At 44.9% G+C, this 21,940-nt stretch overlaps 1 protein-coding gene across 6 annotated transcripts in view; it reads left to right on the top strand.

The window, feature by feature from the left end:
• The window catches only part of PAK3 (p21 (RAC1) activated kinase 3), a 337,291-nt gene that overhangs the window by 247,100 nt on the left and 68,251 nt on the right, over positions 1-21,940 (top strand). For all 6 annotated transcript variants that reach the window (XM_082264390.1, XM_082264388.1, XM_082264392.1 and 3 more), the window contains 2 exons: positions 18,587-18,740; positions 19,236-19,273. In XM_082264390.1, coding sequence (XP_082120516.1) covers positions 18,587-18,740; positions 19,236-19,273 — 192 coding nt within the window. The remainder of the gene's footprint in view (positions 1-18,586; positions 18,741-19,235; positions 19,274-21,940) is intronic.

The following is a 21,940-nucleotide window of genomic DNA, read 5'->3' as shown; positions in this document are numbered from 1 at the left end:
CGAGAAGCAGGTACTCTGAGGGGCGCTATTGCGCTAGGGGGAGACACACAAAAAAAAAAAAAAAAAAAAGTTTTTTTGTTTATTGCTGGCAAAAGTGTCCTGTATTAACATGGACCCTGCCACTCATGTATCTCCTCCGGATCCCCTCGAGGGGTCTGCGGGATCCTCCAGCACCCCATTGACAATTGAATCTTTGTCAGCCATTATGGAAACTTTTGTGTCCCGGGTGGAAGTGGCTTGTCAGGGACAGGGCGCAAGAAAGCGACCCCCGCCTAACCCCTTATTATCTGAAACCTCGGATTCAGACTCTGAGCCTATTTCTGCAATTGCAGGTACTTCATCTGGTATTGGTGTCTCGGGTCCTGTCTCTTCAGACAGTGAGGAGGATGTTTCGGCATCTGCCATAGCCCGAGAGGAAGCGTTGGTAAACGCACTCATTGTATCTGTTCAAGAGACTTTAAGGTTACAGGGTATTCCATCAGAAATAGCTGAAACTGAGATCCCTTTTGGGACTAAAAAGCGCATCAAAGTGGCAAAGGTTTTTCCATTGCCCAAATGTTTTGGCAATCCAATCGATGAAGAATGGCGTCTGCCAAAACGCACTTTTAATATTTCCAAACGCATTGACAGGCGTTATCCGTTTGAGGAAACCCTTATTAAGAAATGGACAGAACCACCTGTGGTGGATTCACCAATTGCTAGATTGAATAAAGCCACGGTTATTCCTTTAGAAGACGCTCCGTCTTTTAAAGATCCAGTGGATCGCAAGATAGAAGCTATGTCTCGCACCATGTTTTCCTTGATTGGATCAGCTTTCAGGCCAATAATTGCTATTGGTCTGGTTTCGCAGGCTGTAACTGAATGGACCAAGTGGTTACGCCGGGACTTAGAAGAAGTCCCTCAGGCGGTATCAGATTTGTTGGAACAAATGATACAGGGGTTACAGTTTGTATGTGATGCGGCGTTAGACGCCACTCCATTAATGGCGCGAGCATCAGTCTCAGCAGTGGTTCTCAGGCGTACACTGTGGCTAAAAGGTTGGATAGCCGACCAAGGTTCCAAAAAAGCATTGGCTAATATCCCCTTTTCAGGAGAACGTCTATTTGGAGCCAACTTAGATGAGATCATTAAGGATCTCACCGGTGGAAAAAGCACCTTTTTACCGCAAAATTTTAAAGGTAGAGGAACTCGTCAAAGACGAGGGCCTTCTTTTTCTGCTCACAAGAGGTTTTTTCGTCCAGCGGGTGAAAAAACTAAGTCCTCCAAAGTTCCTACAGGAGGCGTCAGGGGTCGTTGGTCGGGCAAGCAAAAGCCCGCCCCCTCCAGACCTGAAGATAAACCATCCAAAGCCTGAAGGTGCGCCCCCACCCATAACTGGGGTGGGGGGACGTCTTCGCCGGTTCCCGGATCCATGGCTTTCCAGAATCCCGGACAAATGGGTTTGCAAAGTCATAAAGTCAGGGTACAAGATCGAGTTTCGATCTCTCCCACCGGCGCGATTCTTCCCTTCCAATATCCGACTATCTCCGGATCGTCTAGAAGATCTGCGGAGAGCAGTCACAGATCTACTACAACAAGGAGTGGTAGTCCACGTTCCTTGGACAGAACGGTTTTCAAGGGTTTTATTCAAACCTGTTTACAATACCCAGGAAAGAGGGCAAAGTGCGTCCAATTCTGGACTTAAGAGCACTCAATTCTTTCGTCAACATAAGAAGATTCAGAATGGAGTCCTTTCGCACGGTAGCAGCCTTCCTGCATCCAGGGGATGTCCTAGCGTCCATAGACATCAAGGACGCCTATCTTCACATTCCTATTTTCGCAGGACATCAGCGTTTTCTACGCTTTTCCGTAGAGGAGAACCACTATCAGTTTGTGGCGTTACCTTTCGGTCTCGCCACGGCTCCGCGGGTCTTCACAAAAGTGTTGGCCCCAATGTTGGCACTTCTGCGCCAAAGAGGTATATCGATTCTAGGTTACCTAGACGATCTTCTGCTTCATACAGAGTCTCCTCAGACCTTGCTACAAAACATAGAAATTACTATGATTTCTTTACAGGAATTCGGGTGGCTGGTGAACCAGCAAAAGTCTTTTCTGGTTCCCACCCAGAGGCTCGAATATCTGGGTCTAATTCTAGACACAGTCAGGACAAGAGTGTTTCTTCCGGTAGGGAAACTTCGAAAGATTCAATCAGCAGTCCAGTTGTTACTGTCCAACAGCTGGTCTTCCCTTCGGACTTGCATGAGGGTTCTGGGGTTGATGGTGGCTTCATTCGAAGCAGTCCCATTTGCCCAGTCCCATACCCGAATTCTTCAGCAAGAGATTCTTCTCAGATGGAATCGGAATCCGGAATCCCTGGACAATCAGATACGATTGAGCAAACAGACCAGAGAGTCTCTGGTTTGGTGGCTTCGGTCTCCAATGCTCAGCCAGGGAAAGTCATTTCTGCCAATATATTGGACGATAGTGACCACGGATGCCAGTCTATCCGGATGGGGAGGAATTCTTGGTCAGTTATCTGTCCAGGGACTTTGGTCCCCGGAAGAATCCAGATTACCGATAAATGTATTGGAACTGAGAGCGATCAGACTTTGTCTGATTCACTGGACCGAGCAGCTTCAGGGCAGCCCGGTTCGGATCCAGTCGGACAATGCCACGGCCGTGGCTTATGTCAATCATCAGGGGGGCACCAAGAGTGTCCGAGCGGCCAAAGAAGTGGCTTGCATTCTTCGCTGGGCGGAACGATTTGTTCCAGCAATCTCTGCGGTGTTCATTCCGGGGGTGGAGAATTGGCAGGCAGATTATCTCAGCCGTCAGACCCTGGATCAGGGGGAATGGTCCCTCCATCCAGACGTTTTCCACCAGTTGTGCCTACGGTGGGGCACCCCGGATGTGGATCTGTTGGCATCACGATTCAACAGGAAAGTTCAGAGATTCGTGGCTCGCTCCCGCGATCCTCTAGCAGAAACCGCAGACGCACTGATCGCCCCGTGGGGGCAATACCAGCTAATATATGCCTTCCCTCCTCTCGCGTTACTGCCAAGACTTCTTCGCAGGGTAGAGGAGGAAGGAATCCCAGTAATCCTGGTAGCTCCGGACTGGCCTCGTCGAGCTTGGTACGCCGACATGGTCAGACTGGTGGCGGACGTCCCATGGAGACTTCCTCTCAGAGAGGATCTACTGTCTCAGGGACCGATCTTCCATCCTGCTTTACGATCGCTGGCTTTAACGGCCTGGCTATTGAGACCCAGGTGCTGAAGGACAAAGGTTTGTCAGCTTCAGTTATTCCTACTCTAGTTGAAGCAAGGAAAGCGACTTCCAGAAAGATTTATCATCGCACATGGAAGTCCTACATTGCATGGTGTGAACCTTTGGGGTTCCGTCATCGGTCTTATTCGATTAGTCGAATATTGGCTTTTCTGCAACAAGGGGTTGAGCAGAAACTGGCCTTGAGTACTATCAAGGGTCAGGTCTCAGCATTAGCCATCTTCTTTCAGAAGCCTTTGGCTACTCATTCCTTGGTGCGGAATTTCATCCAGGGGGTGCGACATCTGGCTCCGCCAGTGCACGCGCCGTTACCCCCCTGGGATCTTAATTTAGTGTTGTCGGTTCTTCAGAAACCTCCCTTTGAAGATATTAGGGAGATTCCTCTACCCACGTTGTCCCAGAAGGTGGCCTTCTTGGTGGCTATTACTTCTGCACGCAGGGTGTCAGAACTGGCCGCATTATCTTGTCGTTCACCATATCTGGTGGTTCATAGAGATAAGGTGGTTCTTCGTCCGAATCCATCCTTCCTACCAAAAGTGGTTTCAGAATTTCATCTGAATGAAGAAATTGTATTACCTTCCCTGTGTCCTAAGCCCAGTCATCCTCGGGAATTTGCTTTGCACTCCTTGGATGTGGTCCGGGCGATCAGGGTATACTTGAAAACGACAGACTCGTTTCGCAAGACGGATTCACTTTTTGTGATCCCAGATGGACCCAAAAAGGCGTTGCCTGCATCTGCCGCGACCATTTCCAGATGGATCAGACAGACGGTAGTGCAGGCTTATTCTATTAAGGGTCGGGAGCCCCCGTTCCCTGTTAAGGCGCACTCCACTCGGGCACTTAGTGCGTCATGGGCCTTTCGCCATCAGGCGTCAGTGGTCCAGGTGTGCAAGGCGGCTACCTGGTCGTCGGTGCATACCTTCTCTAAACATTATAAAGTTGATGTAATGGCATCGTCTGATGCCTCATTTGGCCGCAAGGTTTTGCAGGCCGCAATTTGAGGAGACCAGTGGTCTACCTCGAGGGTTTTTTCCGTTGGAAAATTTTTCTTTAGTCTCATTCTTTGTTTATAATGAGCCTTTAAAACTTCTAGTTTGGCACCGGTTGGGCCTACTAGATTGGATTTGATTTTGTCAATCCCACCCCTCATTTGTGGCACTGCTTCTGGATGTCCCAGCTCTTGAGAATCAAGAAGACTACGTCTGTCAATGAGCGATAGAGAAAAATGGATTTTTGTAAGAACTTACCGTAAAATCCTTTTCTCTTAAGCTCATTGACAGACGTAGTACCCGCCCCTCTATCATTGAGTTGGGTTGGGTTAATTTCTCTGTACTGCTTTAAACAGAACTGATTCCCTGTAGCAGAGAGAGGGAGGATATACCCTCAGGGACTGCCCCCTAGGGTGGAGCCAGAACGTTTTGTCATTCTGCCTAGTCCTACTCCTGCGGAGACAACATAACCCAGCTCTTGAGAATCAAGAAGACTACGTCTGTCAATGAGCTTAAGAGAAAAGGATTTTACGGTAAGTTCTTACAAAAATCCATTTTTTTAGGTGCAGTTAGCTAATGTCATGTTTTCTGTAAGATTAGTTCTACCCAGACAGGCTATACACTTCAGATGAGCATTACCTGATCCAGCTTTTTTAGGCAAGTTAGTCTATATTCTCCTGCATGTGGCTCTGCAGATGGTGTTTGCCCAACTGCTGTTTCTTTAGAGATAAGCTAGTGCCGTCTTCTTCATATTCCTTCCTCCACTGGCTTGGAAATGAATAATACTAAAAATACTAGTGCTCTACTCCATAGTAGGACCTTGCAATTTAATATAAGGGCCACTCTGTTATTGCATTCCCTTTTCAATCTACAACCAGCTGTGCTTTTCTGTTACCAGACAATCATGTCTTGCCACTGATGCAGGAGTGTTCACTTTGCGAACAATATTTTCTTGAAACCTCCTACCCTCGCTGTTTTAATTGACTACCTGGGTCTCCCATAAAAACTTCAAAGAGTCTAAATTACAGCCATCCTGCAGCATTGATTATAGCATCTTCACTAGTGTTGTTAGGTCTGTTTCACTAAGAGCTTTATCTGTTGCAAATAATATGGTGGGGCTTCAGTGGATTAGGTTGATACAGTATCTCACAAAAGTGAGTACACCCCTCCTGTTTTTGTAAAATATTTTATTATATCTTTTCATGTGACACCACTGAAGAAATTACACTTTGCTTTAATGTAAAGTAATGAGTGTACAGCTTGTATAACAGTATAAATTTGCTTTCGACTCAAAATAACTCCACACACAGCCATTAATGTTTAAACGGCTGGCAACAAAACTGAGTACACAACTATGTGAAAATGTCCTAATTAGGCCCAACTAGCCATTTTCCCTCCCCGGTGTCATGTGACTCATTAGTGTTACAAGGTCTCAGGTGTGAATGGGGAGCAGTTGTGTTAAATTTGGGGTTATCGCTCTCCCTCTCTCATGCTGGTCACTGGAAGTTCAACATGGCACCTCATGGCAAAGAGCTCTCTGAGGATCTGAAAAAAAGAATTGTTGCTCTACGTAAAGATGGCCTAGGCTATAAGATTGCCAAGACCCTGTAACTGAGCTGCAGCATGGTGGCCAAGACCATACAGCAGTTTAACAGGACAGGTTGCACTCAGAACAGGCCTCGCCATGATCAACCAAAGAAGTTGAGTGCATGTGCTCAGCGTCCTATCCAGAGGTTGTCTTTGGGGAATAGACCTATGAGTTCTGCCAGCATTGCTGCAGAGGTAAAGGGGTGTGGGGTCAGCATGTCAGTGCTCAGACCATCCGATGCACACTGCATTAAATTGGTCGGCATGGCTGTCTTCTCAGAAGGAAGCCTCTTCTAAAGATGATGCCCGCAAGTAGTTTGCTGAAGACAAGCAGACTAAGGACATGGAATACTGGAACCATGTCCTGTGGTCTGATGAGACCAAGATAAATTTATTTGGTTCAGATGGTGTGAAGTACAAAGACAAGCGTGTCTTGCCTCCAGTCAAGCATGGAGGTGGGAGTGTCATGGTCTGGGGCTGCATGAGTGCTGCTGGCACTAGGGAGCTACAGTTAATTGAGGGAACCATGAATGCCAACATTTACTGTGACATACTGAAGCAGAGCATGATCCCCTCCCTTCGGAGACTGGGCTGCAGAGCAGTATTCCAACAGAACGACCCCAAACACACTTTCAAGACTACCACTGCCTTGCTAAAGAAACTGAGGGTAAAAGTGATGGACTGGCCAAGCATGTCTCCAGACCTAAACTCTATTGAGTATCTGTGGGGCATCTTCAAATGGAAGGTGGAGGAGCGCATGGTCTTGAACATCCACCAGTTCCGTGATGTCATCGTGGAGGAGTAGAAGAGGAGTTCAGTGGCAACCTGTGAAGCTCTGGTGAACTCCATGCCCAAGAGGGTTAAGGCAGTGCTAGAAAATAATGGTGACCACACAAAATATTGACACGTTTGGCCCAATTTGGACATTGTCACTTAGGGGTGTACTCACTTTTGTTGCCTGCGGTTTAGACATTAATGGCGTGTTGAGTTATTTTGAGGGAACAGCAAATCTACACTTATACAAGCTGTACACTCACTACTTTACATTGTAGCAAAGTTTAATTTCTTTAGTTTTGTCACATGAAAAGATATAAATAATTACATACAGAAATGTGTGGGGTGCACTCACTTTTGTGAGATACTGTATATAGGAAATACAGAATTCCATAGGTGCTTTGTAACCACCTGTCTCTGCATTTACAGAACAGAAAGCATTATGGATTTATATTAATGTTGACCACAAATGTATGTGTAAAGCTAATTTAAAGTTACACTTTAGATTCAACCTTCTGTGACTGTCTATGCGTAAGTACATTTGTCCTGAAGAGGCCCAGTCTAAAATGTATGAATATTTTCATAAAGAAACCGTATTTGGCATGTGTACCATATTACCATCCACTTAGCAAAGCGGATAGGAAGACTCTAGACAGATCTTCGCTATGCCCATGTCACATTTACCAAATGTGCGTGCTTTTATACTTTTAACCTAATAAATACTCAGCGCCTACTGCACTTAGAGGTGCCTTGTCTTTTTATCTTTATCACAAAAATGCAAAAGACTTATTGAAAGTAGGAGAAAGCTTAAGTTACTTTAACAGCAAGCAGAGATGTGTTAGTTGGCCATATAGACCAGGGTATTATGTTATGGATGGGAAATAACGGTCTTGTTTACAGATATTTGGAAAAATAAAGTACACACTTGCATTTTTTCTAAAATATTTAACACATTTGTTGTGCAATTTTGCATTTCTATAAAAAAAAAAAAAAAAAGACGGAGGCATCAAAGACATATATACATAATTCTCTTTATACTTTGTCATACACGCCTTGGTAAATGACCATTAATGTCATATTTTGCTTGGAGAAATTAGATAATCAGTTATTCCATTACAGCGGGGAAAATAATTATTTGATCACCTGCAGAATTTGTAAGTTTGCCCACTTACAAAGAAATTAAGAGTCTATAATTTTTATCATAGGTGTATTTATAATGATAGAGACAAAATATCAACCAAAAATCCAGAAAAAAAAAACACCTAAAACAAAGGCTATATATGAAGTTACAGTTCAGTGAGTAAAAAGAGTATTCGATCCCCAAGCAAAACATGACTTCTTACTTGGTGGGGAAACCTTTGTTGGCAAGCACAGAGGTAAGATGTTTCTTGGTGGTTGGTGACCATGTTTTGGTCCACTCTTCTTTACAGATCTTCTCTAAATCTTTAAAGGTTTCTTGGCTGTCGCTTGGCAACTTGACGTTTCAGCTCCCTCCATAAATTTCTTATAGGATTAAGGTCTGGAGACTGACTAGGCCACTCCGACCTTGATGTGCTTCTTCTTGAGCCGCTCCTTTGTTGCCTTGGCAGTATGTTTTGGGGCATTGTTGCGCTGGAAGACCCATCAACGACCCATCTTCAGTGTTCTGGCTGAGAGAAGAGGGTTCTCATCCAAGATTTTAAAAAACATGGCCCTATTTTTTGGCCACTCAGTGCGGCAAAGTCGACCTGTACCTTTAAGCAGAGAAACCGCCCCAAAGCACCATGTTTTCACCTCGGTGCTTGATTGTAGGGATGGTGTTCTTAGGGTCATAGTCAGCATTTTTCTTCCTCCAAACTTAGTGAGTTGCGTTAATGCCAAAGAGCTAAATTTTGGTCTCCTCTGACCACAGCACTTTCTCTCAATCCTTCTCTGAATCATTTAGATGTTCATTGGCATGACTACATATGCCGAGGAGGGGGACTTGCTGTGTTTAGAGGAAGAAAACTGCTGACTATGATCCTAAGAACACCATCCTTAAAGCCAAGCAAGAAGGTGGAAACATTATGCTTTGGGGCTGTTTCTCTGCTAAAGATACAGACAGACGTTGCCGCATTGAGGGGGCCAATGAATGGGGCCATGTATTGTTACATCTTGGATGAGAACACTGAAGGTGGGCCATGGATGGGTCTTTCAGCATAAAAGTGACCCATAACATACTGCCAAGGCAACAAAGGAGTGGCTCAAAAAGAAGCACATTAAGGTAATGGAGTGGCCTAGTCAGTCTCCAGACTTTAATCCTAAATACATTTTATGGAGGGAGCAGAAACTTTGAGTTGCCAAGCGACAGCCAAGAAACTTTAAAGATTTAGAGAAGATCTGTAAAAAAAGATTGGACCAAAATCCCTCCTGAGATGTGTGCAAACCTGGTAACTAACTACAAGAAACGTCTCACCTCTGTGCATGCCAACAACGGTTTCTCCACCAAGTACGAAGTCATGTTTGCTTTGGGGAAACAAATACTTATTTTACTCACTGAACTGCAACTCCATTTATAACATTTGCAGCATGTTTTTTCTGGAGTTTTGCTTGATATTCTCTCTATCATTTAAAATACACCTATGGTAAAAGATATAGACCCTTTTTTTCTTTGTAAGTGGGCAAACTTACAAAATCTTCAGGGGATCAAATTATTTTCCTCACTGTATGTAAGGTTATAGAAATCCTATAAGAATCTCTATAGGTGGGCATTTTCGGTAGGTGATGCTTAATAATATTATAGGCTCATAGCGTTAGGTAAATGTATGAAGCACATAGGATGCTCTGATGAGTATAGAAGAAATTGCCACTTTCCTTTTCTTTTCTTTTTTTTTCTCTTATTCGGTATCAAGGGAATTTTGGACATAGTTTGAGTCAGGCCCTGGGACAGCTTTAGGCTTCTTTCACACGGTCCGCCTCCGCAGGTGGATCCGTGTTGCTCAGCGGGGATCGATCCGCGATCCCCGCTGACCCGGCGGATGACAGCTCCGTCTCCACTTGCAGAGCGGAGAGGGAGGTGTCTCAGCACCCCCTGCCCTCTATGGGGGATCGGAGGAGAGCGGACCGCTTGTCCGCTCTCATCAGATCCGCTCCGCTCTGATTACTGAACGGATGGAAAAATAGGGTTTCCATCCGTCCAGATTTCAGCACAGGATCGGATGCGGATGGCAGCGGGTGTCAGCGGAGGTGACCTCCGCTGACACCCGCTGCCCCATAGAGCTGCATGGAGGATCCGATCAGATCCGCCTAAAAAACTGACAGGCGGATCCGATTGGACCGCCCGTGTGAAAGAGCCCTTAAACATATTTAAGATCTCCAAATGTATGAGTTATCACGAATCATCTAATTGATATAACTGACTAAATTACTTATTGTAACATATTGACCGTGTTACAGTTTACCACATTTCATTGACCAGTTTACCATAGCTCCTACCCATGGAGTTCAAGCTTGGTCACTGTCTTTTAAGTCCGGCAACAGACATATATCTTTATATAACTGCAATTTGCTTTGTATATGATCATTTTGTATACACATAATGGGAGATTTACTAAAACTGGTGTACACACAGAATCTGATGCAGCTGTGCATAGTAACCAATCCGCTTCTAACTTCAGCTTGTTCAATTAAGCTTTAACAAAACTTGGAAGCTGCAGGTTTCTCTGCAGAGTTGCACTAGATTCTATGTGCACCAGTTTTAGTAAATAACCACCTCTGACTGCTCTTGGGCCTCCTGCTGAATAATCGGTTAGCATAGTTTTAAGTTAAACTGGAAGTGATGGATCCTCTTGTAGCATTGGCAAATGTGCATATCTGGAAACGTAAGTGCAAAGATCTCACCAACTTTGTCATAAGTCTTTGAGAGGTATAATGTAACTCTTATAAATTGACCAAAAACTGAAATATTTAAGATTTGGGTGTCTGAATTAGGAGATTTAATCTATGAATTAGGAGTGCTGGATTCTGCTGATATATTGGTAGCTGTCCCTATTAAATCTAAAGGCTAAGTTCACCCAGTATTGTTAACTCCTGATTCTTGAATAATGATCTATCAGCAGTCTGATTGCAGGGTATCCTTTTTCTGTAGCCCCTCGCTCAACAAATTTCACCTGAAGTAAACAAAAAAATCAAACAAGGAGGCAGGTTGCCCTGTATATAATCTGTAGGGATGGCCTCAGGCGTGTTCAGATCATAGTCCCAACCCACCTGAGCAATCCCGCCAGGAAGCCCTCACTGCGCACTGCCAATCATAGGCAGCATGTGTATGAGCAACTGCGGGCCGGGAAATGCGTACCCACCTATGATTGTTGGTGTGCACTGAGGGCTTCCTGGCTTCCTTTGCTTAAAGTGGAGCTCCACCCATTTTCGTAACTTTAGATGTATGTAATCCCCTTTAAAACGACTTTTACCAATGGAAACTTTTTTTTTTTGCTAGTAAATACCTTATTTTCTTGTTTATTCCTCCTCTCCTCACTTCCGGGTCCGATCGGTGATGACGTCATTCGGCGATTCGCAGTGTGTGCTGTGATGTATTCCATGCCAGAAATTTCGCAGTATTACCCAGGAGCTTAGCTGAACTGTGTGTATTCAGGCCGTGACCTGCCCCGCCTCCGCCCCGCCTCCTCTCAGTGAGTTGTACTGTATGCATTGTATTCAGGACGTGCTCTGCCCCGCCTCCGCCCCGCCTCCTCTCAGTGAGCTCAGTGAGGATATAATGCTTTCAGTCCTCGCTCACTGAGAGGAGGCGGGGCAGAGAACGGCCTGAATACAATGCATACAGTACAACTCACTGAGAGGAGGCGGGGCGGGGCAGGTCACGGCCTCAATACACACAGTACACCTCAGCTCCTGGGTAATACTGCACGATTTCTGACATGGAATACATCCCAGCACACACTGTGAATCGCCGATCGGACCCGGAAGTGAGGAGAGGAGGAATAAACAAGAAAATAAGGTATTTACTAGCAAAAAAAAAAAAAAGTTTCCATTGGTAAAAGTCGTTTTAAAGGGGATTACATACATCTATGTAATCCAACGTATTAAAAAGGGGTGGAACTCCGCTTTAAGTGGATTGGGACTACAAACACGCCTGAGCCCATCCCTAATAATCTGTACTGGAAATTAGAACAAATTCAGGAAACCTAGTTTTAATAGGATGACATGCTTATAATCGTCAAAGTGGGGGCAGCATTGGTAGTTTCGGTAAGAGAGACAATAAAATCCTAATATGCACCAAACGTGGCTATTCGTTTAGAGTGGATTTAATCATTATATCTATTGTAGTGGGAGTCCAGTATTGTAACTGAAGTAGTACAGGCCTTAATAGTGAAAGAACTATAGCACGGTATCAGCAGAGGAAGTTTATAAAGATACTCATGGTAAAAGATTGCAGTGTAGAATATACTGTTTAGTTCCATCTTGCATAGAGCGATTCAAAATGTTGTTTCTCTGTCGTTCATTGACAGACACAGCTCCTTATCTTCTTGACCATTGGGTTATACTGCCCCCTATAGAAGTAGGACACTAGGCAGAAAAAACCTTGACTACACATATGGGGCAGTCTCAGGGGGTATACTCCCACTCTCCGCTATAGACACTCCGTTTTTTTTCTGCCTAGTCAGGAGTAAGGACCTAGTTCCTTGCTGGGATCACTGGTCCTGGCATTTTTTTTTTTTTTAATGGAATTTTTTCCATATCTTTGATAATTTTGTTCCTGTGAGAAACCACTATCAACTGCCAGACTGGGCGACGGACTGGAAAATCTAGATCCAGAGGGTTACCCCAGTCTGGCCAGCGCAGGCCTTAGCTCCACGCTAGGTCGGCTGCGGCATAGCTCCACTGGACGGGGGCTAGCCTGCGAGTTAAACGTTTCATGAGGGCACATACGACCTTGCCTCGGCCTGAGTCGCAATGTTCCTCCTGGCCGACAGCCCCCCCCCCATTCCGATGGAGCCGTGGTCTGTCAGGAGCGGTGCCCACCCTTTTCCTTTGTATGGTAAGTAGCTGTCCCTCCTCTAACTCTGGAGGTTTTTGGGGTGGATGTGGGCCCCTTCCTGGGACGATCGGACCCCTGGGTTCCCCTCATTCCCATGCAGCGTCCCCCCCTTCTGCCCACACTCTCCCTCCCCTCTTCCCTCCCCTCCCATGGGGTGGCCATACCTTTTCAGGTCAGTTTGGGGTGTCAAGCTGGCGATAGGGGTGGGGGGAGCGCGCCCCTGGACCATTAATGTTTTGGAGGGGACTGTACCAGGGGGGGCTCCTACCAGGGCCCTCCTTCCTGCTGGGATCGTGTTAGGTGCACCTTGGGTCCCCGTTGGGCACCCGGGAGCCGCGCAGCACCGCCATTTTCTTGTGGCCTTTTGCGCTGTAGATTGGCGGCCATGTTTGTGTAGCCTCGGCAGACTTTTTCTTGTGGTTTTCTCATTGAAAATAGCAGCGGCCATGTTTTTGAAGCTATCAACTGTGATTTTGGTAGTGGGAGCCCCTCCTTATCCTCTAGTGGTGACTCCTGGATCTTTCTCTTCCTGATCTCCCTCTCTCTGCTATAGCTTTGTGCTGGGCCCTGTGGTGCCACCAGCACGGTGGGAGTGTCCCTAGCAGTGTTATACACTTTTTTGTGTGGGTCCCCCTCTTCTCTAAGGGAGTCCCTGGAGCACATTTCCCCACCTGATACCCCTCTAAGGCTTCCCAAAAATCCCTGACTGCACTGACAGCGGTTCTGGAGTACTTAGTGTCCAAGGTGGATTTGGTCCTGGTAAAATGGGCTAGCAAAAAGCCTCCCCCGCTTTCACCTGCTTCATCTGTCTCATCAGATCCTGAATCAGATTCGGCCTACACGGATTCGAGTTGCCCTTCTGGGTCTGTGTCCACGCAGCCCGCGTGCTCAGATAGTGAGGATGATTCCTCTGTTCCTCTAGCCGCACATGAAAAGGTGCTGGTGGATTAGCTGATTGTGTCAGTGCATGAAACTTTAAAATTGGAGGAGGTGGCTGATGCTGTGTCAGAGGCGCCGGTCACTTTTGACACCCACAGGACCTCCAAGGCGGCGAGCGTGTTCCCCTTTCCCGCTTACTTTGATAATATTGTCACTAAACATTGGGCTTGTCCAAAATGCACTTTTGCGGTCCCTAAGCATGATGCGGTATCCTTACGAGGATTCCCTGCTTAAAAAATGAACGGTCCTACCTTTAGTGGGCTCGCCGGTTTCCAGGTTAAAAAAAGCCAGCTTAATTCCGGTTGAGGAGTCCCTAGCCTTTAAAGATCCGGCTGATAGGAGGTCGAATGCTCTGACTCACCATATTTCACTGTGGCTGGTTCGGCACTTTGGCTGGTATTTTCCATTGCCCTGGTGTCGCAAACCTGACAGAGTGGGCTAAAATTTTATGCTGGGACCTGGAGGGGGAGCTTCCCCTTGCCTTTGCGGAGCTGGCGGATCAATCGGTCCAGGGGCTACAGTTTGTCTGTGATGTCTCTTTGGATGCAGCTCCTTTGATTTCCAGACTGTCATTCTCAGCAGTGGTATCATGTGGCTGAAATGCTGGTCTGCGGATCAGACTTCTAAGAAGGCCTTATCTAATCTCCCATTTGTGGGGGGATCGCCTTGTTCTGAGATTCATTGGATGACATCAATAAAGGCCTCAGTGGGGGGGAGAGTACTTTTCTTCCCCAGGCTTCCAAGGGCAAGGAGCCCCGTCACAGATGGAGGCCATTGTTCTCAGCTCATAAGAGGCCTTTTCATCCCTCAGGGTCTCAAGATAAGGGATCTAGTATTCTTCAGAGCCTCCAGGAGGACCTGGATTGGCAAGTCATGAGCGGGCTTTTCCAGACCTGCGTGCAAGGCTTCCTCTGCATGAAGGGGCGCCCTCACCGCTTTGTGCGGGTACAGAAGTTCTGAATGGAGTCCATTCACACGGCAGTGGCATCCCTACATCGGTGATTTTCTCACTTCTATCGACATCAAGGATGCCTACCTTCACATTCCAATATGCGCCGGTCACCAGCGATTCCTCCGCTTTGTCGTGGGCGAGAAGCATTATTAGTTTGTGGCTTTACCCTTTGGTCTCGCCTCAGCTCCTCGGGTCTTCATGAAAGTGTTGGCCCCGGTACTAGCATTGCTGCGTCAGCAGGGGATCGCTGTACTGGGTTACCTGGACAATCTTCTTCTGCGAGCGAAGTCTCTGGCTGCTCTGATGGACAACTTGGAGATTACTCTGCGAACTCTGAGGGTGTTCAGTTGGATTCTGAACCTTCAGAAGTCTTCTCTGGTTCCGTCCACAAGTCTGGACTCTCTGGGTCTGACTCTGGACTTGACCTCAGCCAAAGTGTTTCTTCCTCTGGAAAAACTCCAGAAATTGCAGGAGGTAATCCAGGTTTTGTTGTCCAGCAGACGGTCATCCCTCCGGGCTTGCATGTGGGAGCTGAGCCTGATGGTGTCTACCTTTTTGAGGCAGTTCGGTTTGCACAGAGATTTCTGCAGAGATATCCTGGTGAAATGGGACAAGAATCTCTTAGATAATCTGATCCTGTTGAGCCAGGGTACGAGAGGGTCCCTGATCTGGTGGCTTCGTTCTTCGGCACTTCGACAGGGAAAATTCTTTCTCCCCCTGTACTGGCCAGCTTGTCCGGGCGGGGAGGTGTCCAGATTGCCGATCAATCTAATGGAATTCCGAGCGTTCAGACTTTGTCAATCTCCAAGAGGGCACAAGCGGTTTGGGAGGTAGCCGGTATTCTAAGGTGGGCAGAATGATTCATTCCAGCTCTCTGCTGTACACATTCCAGGGGTGGAAAATTGGCAAGTGGAATATCTCAGTCCACAGGTGTTAGACCAGGGGGAATGGTCGATTCATCCGGAGGTGTTTTATTAGTTGTGTCTCGGGTGGGCTCCGAGATGGATCTGTTGGCCTCTCCTCTCAACAGCAAGGTACAGAGGTTTTGTGGCACGGTCTCAGGATCCTCTAGCCGACGCCACAGATGCCAGTATCGTCTGATTTACGCCTCCCCCCCCCTCTCAAACTTCTGCCAAGACTCCTGCGCAGGATCACGGCAGAAGGGATTCCGGTTATTCTAGTGGCTCCAGACTGGCCTCACAGGTCTTGGTATGCCAATCTGGTACGGCTGGTCGCTGATGCTCCTTGGAGACTTCCTTTCAGGGAAGATCTGCTGTCCCAAGGGCCAATCTTCCATCCTGCTTTACAGTCACTGGCTTTAAATGGCTTGGCTGTTGAAAGCCAGGTGCTGAAGGATAGAGGTTTGTCTGAATCAGTGATTCCTATGCTGTTAAAGGCTAGAAAATCTACCTCTAGAAAGATCTACCATCTCACTTGGAAGACGTACATAGCGTGGTGGGAGTCTCTTGGGGTTCACCCTCGCTCCTTTTTGGTGGCTCGGATATTGGCTTTCCTCCAACGGTGGGATTGAGTAGCGCCTGGCCTTGAGTACCATCAAGGGCCAGGTTTTCGGTCTTAGCGGTTTTCTTTCAACGTCCATTGGCCACACACTTCTTGGTGCGTACCTTTATCCAGGGAGTTCAACACTTGGCTCCTCCAGTGCGGTCTCCATTGCCACTGTGGGACCTTAATTTGGTCCTGTCCGTTCTTCAGAAACCTCCCTTCGAAAGTCTTCTTGAGGTTCCCCTGCTTACGTTGTCCCAAAAGGCGGCCTTTTTGGTGGCTTGGTGTCGGAGCTGGCGGCGTTCTCTAGTTGTTCACCCTATCTGGTGGTTCACAGAGATAAGGTGGTTCTTCGTCCCTGTCCGTCGTTCCTTCCAAAGTTCATCTATGATTTCCCTTTGAATGAAGAGATTGTGTTGCCTTCCCTATGTCCCAGGCCTCAGCATCCTAAGGAAATTGCCTTGCCTTCCCTGGATGTGGTTCTACGGAGTCAGACTCACTATTTGTACTCACTGATGAACCTCGGAATCATTTTGGCTGCTTCTGCTGCGACCATTTCCAGATGGATCAGACAGTGATTCAGGCCTATTCAATTAAGGGTCAAGTTTCTTCTTTTCCTGTTAAGGCGCACTCTACTCAGGTGCTTAGTGCCTCCTGGGTCTTTCATCATCAGGCGTCGGTGCTGCAGGTTTGTAAGGCGGCCACCTGGTCGTCTGTGCACACTTTTACAAAGTTTTATAAGGTGGATGTGTTGGCATCTGCGGATGCTTCTTTTGGCCGCAAGGTTTTGCAGGCTTCTGTTTAGAGGACCTGGTCCTCTTTGGGGTTGTATTGTTTTTTCAGGTGAGCTCCAGTTGTTTATGGTTGAGCTCCATATTACCTGGTTGGCTAAGGTTTAGCCTTGGGAAGTTTTTCTTGCTGTTTCCCACCCCTCATGTTTGACACTGCTTTGGGACGTTCCAATGATCAAGATGATAAGGAGCTGTGTCCATTAATGAACGAAAGAGAAAATGTGATTTTTGACTTACCGTAAAATCCATTTCTCTGATGTTGATTGACATATACAGCACCCACCCCTCTGTGGAGTTGGCTTTCTTCTGACACTACTTGTAAAAAAACGGAGTGCCTATGGTTGAGAGTGGGAGTATACCCCCTTGGACTGCCGCATAGGCGTAGTCAAGCTTTTTCCTGCCTAGTGTCCTACTCCTGTAGGGGGCAGTATAACCCAATGGTCAAGATGATAAGGAGCTGTGTCTGTCAATGAACATCAGAGAAATGGATTTTACGGTAAGTCAAAAATCCCATTATTTTATCTTTAAAAGCCAATTCCATCCAAAACTTATATTTCAGCTTTATAGTTTGTCGCTTTTATTTATTTTTTTCTGTGTTTTTTTTTCATTCCTAATAAAATCAAAAATAATAGCTACAGTTGCCAGACCCTCACAGCTTTAGCCGGTACAAAAGTCAAATAATGGTGTCACATCGCCCTGATATTTCTTTTCTGTATAATAAACAAATAGGTCAGCAGATAATCTGTGAGTTATTAGCATCTATATTATGGTTGTGTTGGAGAAGGTGGAAATGCAAAGTACTGCAGGGAATTCTCACCCTCTCAGTCTAGGAGATAAGTGGGTAATTCAGTCCATTGGTGCCCAGCAAAACTAAACTTTCCGTATCGGATACTGTTGGTGTTTTATTGTTCTCTACAAGACCACCCTAGATACATAATGCATATTAGACTTTACTTTTTTAGACTACATGGTTATACATTTGAAAATAAATCTTATATCATTATTAACATTGCTAGAGAAGTATAATTTGTAGTAAGCGTACAAACTAGTAAGAATTAAGAAAAACAAAAAAACAAAAACAAAGGTGCTTTTATTACTTGTTTATCCCTTTTTAGTTAAAAAAAAATAGTGTTGCATTTCTGTCCAGTCTCACAGAAAATCCAATGTAATCCACCTTATTCTCCCCATATTTAGGTACAGATTCTTCTTTATATAATCAAAACAAAAGTGAAAGTGTTGCTTATCAAGCTATTGCGTATGTTGGTATCTTGTTTGGCAATATTCCAACATTCCTTTTGCTCCACTTTTTATTAATAAGGCCCATGTGTTTAGTCTTTCCACTACTTTTACGTTTCAGAAATGTAGATATTAAAAAAATAAATATATATACACACACACCATTGCCTTATTCATTCCAAGATGGATCATACACATTTAGCGCCACTCCATTGTATGGATTGTCATGTCTGCACTTTACCACCATAACCACTGCTAACCCTTTCTGCCATCTTTTAGACATTAGTTACATCTGTCTAAACACATTACTCATGCACCTTGTCTCACAGCCATAATTTACTTTACTTTTCTTTTTTTCTTCATCTGGGATCCTGGTTTTAGCTTTGTGTTTTACTAGAGAATGACTGACTGTATATGTAATTTATTTATAGCAAAACCAAGGTCTCAATAATACAACCTTCTCCCAGTGTATTCAGAGACTGTTATTTTGGTGTTTGGAGAATGGGACAAAAATGGTGCCCTGTCTTCTCTCCCACAGGGAATCCCAGAACAATGGGCGAGACTACTGCAAACCTCAAACATCACCAAACTGGAGCAGAAGAAGAACCCTCAGGCTGTGCTAGATGTCCTCAAATTTTATGATTCCAAAGAGACTGTCAACAACCAGAAGTATATGAGCTTTACGTCTGGAGGTATATTTATTTGCTAGTTTTTTGCAAAACAATTCCACTTAGCATTTTTATCTAAAATGCCCCACACGTCTAAACTCATGGTTGCATTTTGTGACTACTTTCTAAACCTTATTGAGGGTATTCAGCTCTGTATTATGAGATAATGTTAGTGGATTCCTGTGATTTACTTTAAGTTGATTTGTACAGGCTGGTGCGTTTTCTCAGTCTGGCGCTAAACAATAAGCACTAGCAAGTGGATTCAAATAATTTTTAACTCAAAAAGTTATTTAGATACAACATCAAAAAGGCCATTTATGGTGAAATTTGATTAGATTTATTTTTAGGACACATTGTGCCTTTTCAGTGAAAATGATTGTGCATTGTGCTTTTATTAAACATTGTAATATCAAAGCATCATATCACTACATGTTTATCACATCAGAAATTTTGGATAAATCAAAAACCCAAAACATTTGGTAAGGGTATTTCTAATTAGTGCTGATTTTATTTTTGCAGATAAGAGTGCACATGGATATATCGCTGCCCACTCTTTGGTAGGTTATACAACTATTTCCACTTTCTTATATGTTCTTAGCTCTTTATTATCGAACATCAGAATTACAAGGTATATATTGTGTAACATGCTAATATGGCTTTTTTGGGACATTAGGACTTGGCAAATACACAGATTGATGTGCATGCCTTAAGTTCCTATGGTAATATACAAAGATACACAATGCTTTTGTGCCATTTCAGTTACAATTAAACTAGGTGTTCCTAATATTTAAATTGTAAAAACACCTTGCCAGTGTGTTATTTTTCTTAAGCTAATAAGTGAGCAGTCACCAAAAAAGTTCTCTGGTATGCACAGTGCTGCTGCACATTATATTCCCTTGGCAGCCATTTGGCCACATTAAAATTAGTATACAGGGATGATTGTATAACCAGGTGGAAGAAAAGAAATGTATGCTTCAAATCTAGGAACACAAAGGTCCTTTTAAAGTATACACTTAATAATCTGATTCAACAGATTCAGGTAAATGCATCTAACAGTCTTGAATTTGCCTACACACACTGAGTGTATGGTCAAGCACATTTAAGTGTAATTCTATAGAATTGTAGAATGTGCTTTGGTGATAAAAGATCCAATACAGCTGTAAACATTGGCTGAGGTTTTATAAAATAGTTTGGAAAAATGTTTAAAACTACGCAGATTGTAATAAGGTGTGTATTCTGTGCGGTGATCTCAAATGCAGATTGTAATAAAGTGTGTATTCTGTGCGGTGATCTCAAATGCAGACAATCTCCCTGTATATTCACCATCAGATCGTACAATTTTTAAGAACCTTTTACTATCCACTTCTCTAATGTTTTAAATTAAAAGAAAATACTGTTACATGTTTTTTTTTTTTTTTTTTTTTAACAAGTATTGTTTATTGGGTGTAAAAAAAAGAAAAAAAGGGCAAACCAAATACAACAACTGCAGTTGGTAAGACACACATCAAAATAAGAGCTTTCAAGTACAGTATGTTAGGTCAGAATGACCAGAGTCAAGGAAAAATACATATGAAATTCAGTGGGAGAGGCATCAATTAGTCACTGTAAAAATCAGTGATCAGCAGTAATACAACATAGACATTCATAGAAAACAATATAGTTTTAGGATCTCAGTGAGAACGGAAGAGTGGGGGGAAGGATACATTTGGGAGCGGGACTAGTGAGGGAGTTCGGGAGAGGAAGGAGGGGAACAGAAAAATCGGCCCATATATATAGGAGTAATAACCCCCAATGGAGGTAAACAAGCAACCAGTCGAATCTCAAATCAGGTACCCCAGGAGTCTATCCAGGCCGAACAAATTTTGTCGCTTTCCTGGGGCGATTTTTGGTTTTCATAGGTAAGCCTGTATAGAGGTAGCAAGGCACGCCAGGAAGTCATGGTGGGGGGTAGTACTGACTTCCATTTGAGTAAAATGTCCCTCCGGGCATAGAAAGAGAAGAACACAAATAACTTAATATAACAACCTAGTTCTGCACCGTCTAGCACCCCCCAACAGCCACACTCTGGGATCCAGACCAAGGGACAGATCGCAAGTATGATTTATTACCTCCACCACAGAGGCCCAATACTCCTGGATTTTAGGGCATGTCCATACCATATGAAAGAAGGTGCCAGTGGATGACTGATACCTGTTGCATAGGGGACTGACAGCAGGGTATATATTGGCCAAATGAATGGGTAAAATAGGCTCTGTGCAGGAACTTAACCTTAGCAAACCTTTCCCTAGCTGACACCATAGTAGTAGCATAGTGGCCCACACAATGTTCTTCTTCAGTCTTTCTTTGAGGTCCGGTATATCTGTCCACCATTTATGATCCAACCTATTCAATTTAACGGAGTGAGCAATGGATAGACGGAGATAAATGGAGGACATAGGTCTCGCCAGCTCCCTAGCGATCAGGGCTCCAGAACAATAGGGTAGAGAACTGTGAAAGCACTGCATTGCCGAAGCTGCAAGTACCTGAACAGCATTTTATTGGGCGGATGAAATTCAGTCTGAAGTCCTGCAAAGATTTTAAGGTACCATTTGAGATGATGTGTTTAAGACCCACAATCCCTCGAGAGGTCCAGATATGAGGGTCAGGTGTCATATGCAGATGGGGTAGAGCCTACTAGGAGCCTAGTAGGAGTAGGAGCCTACTACAGCTACCTCAAGGGAAACTGCCGGGTTGTCTTTTGCCTGAGAGAACCACCATTGCACAGTGACCGACACCACAACCCAATAGTACAATCGAAAATCAGAGAGGGACACCCCCCTGATTAATTGGGAGTCTTAATGTAGAGGTGGCCTCTCGGCCCAGATAAATGCACCTACAATAACATCCAGTCTGTTAAAGGATTTGGGGATAATTATGGTAGTAATGTGGAAAAAATATAGAAACTTGGATAAGAAGATCATTTTAAACAGGTTAACTCTACCTACAGTCGATAGCGGAAGGGTTTGCCATGTGGTGCATCTCTGGGACAGGGGACGTAACAGGGGCAACATATTAAGTTCCACAAAGGTCTGGATGGTAGTACCAACACGTATACTAAGGTACTTAAATTCAGTGGTCCACACAAGTGGGGTGTTTGTAACAGGAGGAGAGGACCAAGAACCAAGGGGAAAAAGAATGGATTTATCCCAGTTGATCCCTATCCCAGAGACGGCTCCAAAATCATT

Source organism: Pelophylax lessonae (genome assembly GCF_965119305.1).
Source record: "Pelophylax lessonae genome assembly, chromosome: 7".
NCBI lineage: Eukaryota > Metazoa > Chordata > Amphibia > Anura > Ranidae > Pelophylax > Pelophylax lessonae.
This window is presented reverse-complemented; position numbering and strand designations above follow the sequence as displayed.